A 5,070-nucleotide genomic window follows, 5' to 3' on the forward strand; every position below is an offset into this window, starting at 1 on the left:
AAAAAAAAAAAAAAAAAAAAAGCCCTCCCCCAAAAAAAGAAGAAAAATAATACTATGATGTTATCTTTTTGTTTTTTTGAGAAAGAGTCTCGCTTTGCGCCCCAGACTAGAGTGCAGTGGTGCAATCTCGGCTCACTGCAACCTCTGCCTCCCAGGTTCCAGCAATTCTCTTGCCTCAGCCTCCCGAGCAGGTGAGATTACAGGCATGTACCACCATGCTCAGCTAATTTTTGTATTTTCAGTAGAGACAGGGTTCTACCATCCTAGCCAGGCGGTCTCGAACTCCTAACCTCAAGTGATCCACCCACCTCAGCCTCCCAAAGTGCTGGAATTATAGGCATGAGCCACCATGCCCAGCCTGATACTCTCTTAAGAGTGTACAGTAGGGCCGGGCGCGGTGGCACACGCCTGCAATCCCAATACTTTGGGAAGTGAGGCCAGGAGTTGGGGACCAGCCTGGCCAACATGGCAAAACCCCGTCTGTACAAAAAATACAAAAACGAGCCAGATGTGATGGCATGCACCTATAATCCCAGCTACACGGGAGGCTGAGGCACGGGAACTGCTTGAACCCAGGAGGCAGAGGTTGCAGTGAGCAGAGATCACGCCACTGTACTCCAGCCTGGGCGACAGAACAAGGCTCTATTTAAAAAAAAAAAAAAAAAAAAAGAGTGTATAGTGGACTAGGCTAAGTTTCCATCTTATCTATTTCTAAACATAATAGTTTGAACATATACAATCTAGACAAATTTAGAAAAATTCAGTTATCATATCACTCTTCAACTCCACCAATTGCAGAATCTTAGGTAGGACAAACCTTAGCAAATACCTGTGTCTGCCTGACGTCCGATGCTGGGGTTTGCTGTCTGGTGTTCCTGTGTGGGGAGGATCTGATTCTTTTTTTTTTTTTTTTTTGAGACAGAGTCTCGCTTTGTCACCCAGGCTGGAGTGCAGTAGCGCGATCTCGGCTCACTGCAAGCTCCGCCTCCCGGGTTCACGCCATTCTCCTGCCTCAGCCTCCGAGTAGCTGGGACTACAGGTGCGCACCACCACGCCCAGCTAATTTTTTGTATTTTTAGTAGAGATGGGGCTTCACCGTGTTAGCCAGGATGGTCTCGATCTCCTGACCTTGTGATCCGCCTGCCTCAGCCTCCCAAAGTGCTGGGATTATAGGCTTGAGCCACCGCGTCCGGCCGAGGATCTGATTCTTTGATTAACTGTTTGGTTCCTACGTCTTTATGTTACAAAGAGGACAGGTTTTGTGACCCTAATTAAGTACAGTGGGCTGGGTGCAGTGGCTTATGCCTGTAATCCCAGCACTTTGAGAGGCCGAGGCAGGCAGATCACCTGAAGTCAAGAGATTGCGCCACTGCACTCTAGCCTGGTGACAGAGCGAGACTCCATCTCAAATAAATAAATAAATAAATAAATAAAAGAAGGCAATCTGAGTCATGTTCTTATGAGATTCCTCTAGGCCCTGAGAAAGGCAGGGATACATGGAAATGTCCTGTTCTGATCTGAGAAACAACTTTCCCCAAATCTCTGGGTCTGAGAGACCTCAGCCCCTCTGCTCAGATGGTCCAGTTCCAAGTGTCAGTCCAGTGTCTACAGCTGTCTTTGAGGTGCCATCCTGAATTGTCATTGCCATCATAACAGTTGTCCCCTGTCCCGGGACACACCCCGCCTCTATAACCTTTCTTTACGTTTCAAAGCATTCTCGTTTCGGTCACCAACATATTTTCCCAAATTACCACCTCCAAAACTCTGATAGGAGGTAGGACAGCTACCACAGGTTAAATATCCCTTTCCAGAAATGCTAGGGACCAGATGTGGTTTAGATTTAGGAATATCTGTATTCTATTTACTGGTTGAGCATCCCTAATCTAAAAAATTTGAAATCTGGAAGCTCCAATGAGCATTTCCTTTAAGTGTCATGTTGACACTCAAAAACTTTAGAATTCTGGAGTATTTTGGATTAAGGATGCTCAACGTGTGCTACTGGTCCCATTCTGCAGACGTGAAAACGAAGGCACAGAGATGTTTGGGGATCTGCCTCAACTCCCAGCCTGTCTGTGGAACTTCTGTTTTTTTTGAGATGGAGTCTTACTCTCTCACCCAGGCTGGAGTACAGTGGCACAATCTTGGTTCACTGTGACCTCTGTCTCCGGGTTCAAGCCATTCTCCTGCCTCAGCCTCCCAAGTAGCTGGGACCACGGGTGCCCACCAACATGCCTGGCTAGTTTTTGTATTTTAGTAGAGACGGGATTTCACCATGTCAGCCAGGTTGGTCTCGACCTCCTGACCTCAAGTGATCTGCCTGCCTTGGCCTCTCAACATGCTGGGATTATAGGTGTAGCCACCATGCCCGGCCTATCTGCACAACTTCCAAGGACTGAACTCAGACTATCAGATTCCCACTCTGACATTCTTCCCTATACCCTCACTGCCTTCCAGGTCCAACACATGTGTGGAAGAGAATGCTGCTTAGTGGTGGAAGGAAACAGACTCCTCCAGCACCCCTGGTGACCCTTCCTTCTGTTTCTAGAATCTTTCTTAATGGCCAAGTCAGCCTGGCCCTTGGGGTCTTAACACAAGTGGCTGGATGAGTTCAATTTTGGAACATGTTTAGTTTCAGGGGCCTACAGGACATCCTTGAACCCACACAATTGCTTCACCACAAGCCTCCTCCAAGAGCACCCCTACTGAGGTGCTCAATGCCCTTCCGGTGTTAAATCCAGTGGTTCTTCCGTCCCTCCCTGATTCGGAAGCAGCACCTGACCCACAGGGCGAGTCCTCCCCCCGGTCCCAGGGCAATCACACTCTCGCAGCACATCACACACCTTCCGGGCCACTCCATCTCCCTTGCAGGCTCCTTATTTCCCTCTCCTCCAGGGCTGGACTCATACCCTCAGTCTTCTGACTAAATAAATACCTATATACATGTCTGATTCCAAAATGGATACCTCCACCTGGACTTGCATCTCTTGAGTATCTGAGTCAACAGCTGCCCGCCTACTCTCCCTGCCTGGATATCTAACAGGCTCCAAACTACCCGAATCCAAAGCTGAGCTCTTGGTCCTCCCCACGAGCTACCCACTCAACCGCTGGGAGTCAATCTTTGTCACCGCCATTGTTTTTGTCCACAAGCCCTGTCAGCCAGCAGATACTGCCAGCTTGGCCTTCAAAACACATCTTGAATCCACCCATTTCTCACCTTCCTACTGCTGCCCCCTGGTCCAAGCATCACCTCCACCTCCTCCCCATCCTGGTTCTACCTTTCACCTCTATTGTTTTTTCTCAACACAGCAGCCAAAGTGATACTGTTAAAACATAAGCCCTCATCTGTCCTCCTCTGCCCTCATGGCTGCCCTTTCCATTAGAGAAAAAGCCCCAGTCCTCGCCAAGACCCCAGTCCAGGCCTGACCTGCCTGACTCCCTGTTTTTTCTCTCATCTCCAGGCAGTCACTCAGGCCTCCTTCAGATCTTGACTCTAACAGAGTGATGTCTTCTCCAGCAACTCTATGGGATGCTGCAACCTACCCAATGACCTCTTCTGTTTTATCTGCTCACGGTATCCACAGAATTTTCTATATGTTTATTCTTTGCCTGTCTCCTCCTATACAGCAGGTAACTCAGGGATTTTCTAAAAATCTACCTTTCTGCTATGTCTCAGTGCCGAGAATAGTGCCTGGCATGTAATAAGGGCTACTACTAAAAAGGGGTCTGAGAGAAATGTCAGCCAGCCAGGAGCTGAGCAGACAAGACTGGGCTGAAAATACACATTTGGGGGTTGCTGAAGATTATAAAGCGATTATAATCGAAGTCATGGGAAGCGAAGGAACTACTCTTATTTTTTTTGCCAAATTCTCCATGTTACTATTTGAGGGCGAGAGAAACCACGGGTATTCCCCACACACTGTTAAAACTAGGCTGTCACTAAGCCCCTCTCCTTTGGATCATCTGGAATGGGGGGACCCATCCCACCCCACTGGGATCCTCACCCCAGAGTCCTGAAGGCAGGGCACAGGCCGCCCTGGGAAATTCCCGAAATCCAGCCCCCGTCCGGGGTTGTCTTACCCTCTAGTTCCAGCTGCACGGGGGGCGGCTCGGGGGAGCCCTTCGAGGGGCCGGGACCCGCCTGCTGGCGCCCCTTGATGTTGTACCGCCGGCGCAGCTTCCCCATGGCGACTAGGCCCTAGTGAGCACTACAGCGGGTCGGACCACCAAAGCAACCCGAAACTCAGCCCACGTGGGTTCCCGGACCACCAACTCCTGCCGTGAGACTTCCGGGTTACGTTATCGCGAGAGTTGTAACTGACTTGGCCGATGAGGGGCGGGGTTGGAAGAGAAAACATGCGAGAGGAGAGGCGGAGCCGGGTCGGTCAGGGGGCGGGGCTATTTAGAGGAGGCGGGGCCTGGGGTCCCCGCCCAGGCCGAAGTTTAAGTCCGGAGCTGTTCTCGCTTGCGGTAGTCTGGGTTTAAATATGAATTATATCTACTGATACTAATTTGGCTGCTTGGGAGTGGAAGTGTTTTGCCACCTTTAAAAATACACCTCACCCCCAATACTCCAAACTTCTTCCCCCCAACCCTGGTTTGCGCATCTGCATTTTCTGATATTCCTACAAGAAACGTATTAGTCGTGTAGTTTTAAAAAGGCACCAAATATTTCCATCCCAGGGACAGATGGAAGATCTAAAAGGAGGCCTCTACGGGCGCGGTGGCTCACGCCTGTAATCCCAGCACTTTGGGAGGCCGAGGCGAATAGATCACAAGGTCAGGAGTTCAAGACCAGCCTGGCCAAGATGGTGAAACCCCCGTCTCTACTAAAAATACCAAAAAAAAAAAAATTAGCTAGGCATGGTGGCAGGCGCCTGTAATCCCAGCTACTCGGGAGGCTGAGGCAGAGAACTGACTGAACCCAGGAGGTGGAGGTTGGCAGTGAGCCAAGATTGCATCACTGCCCTTCAGCCTGGGCAACAGAGCTAGACTCTGTCTCAAAAAAAAAAAATTAAAGTTGTCTATTAGACATCACATTGTAACACACTGGGAAACAATGCATTATTATTA

The 5,070-nt window shown here is 49.6% G+C and overlaps 1 protein-coding gene across 1 annotated transcript in view; it reads right to left on the bottom strand.

Annotated features, from left to right (window-relative positions):
- The window catches only part of DHX37 (DEAH (Asp-Glu-Ala-His) box polypeptide 37), a 51,195-nt gene extending 46,912 nt beyond the window's left edge, over window positions 1-4,283 (bottom strand). The window contains exon 1 of the mRNA XM_011988892.1: window positions 4,078-4,283. Coding sequence (XP_011844282.1) covers window positions 4,078-4,183 — 106 coding nt within the window. The 5' untranslated portion in view covers window positions 4,184-4,283. The remainder of the gene's footprint in view (window positions 1-4,077) is intronic.
- Window positions 4,284-5,070: the final 787 nt, after the last annotated feature.

The sequence above is a fragment of the Mandrillus leucophaeus genome, unplaced genomic scaffold, assembly GCF_000951045.1.
Source record: "Mandrillus leucophaeus isolate KB7577 unplaced genomic scaffold, Mleu.le_1.0 Scaffold34, whole genome shotgun sequence".
In the NCBI taxonomy this organism is placed as follows: Eukaryota; Metazoa; Chordata; class Mammalia; order Primates; family Cercopithecidae; genus Mandrillus; species Mandrillus leucophaeus.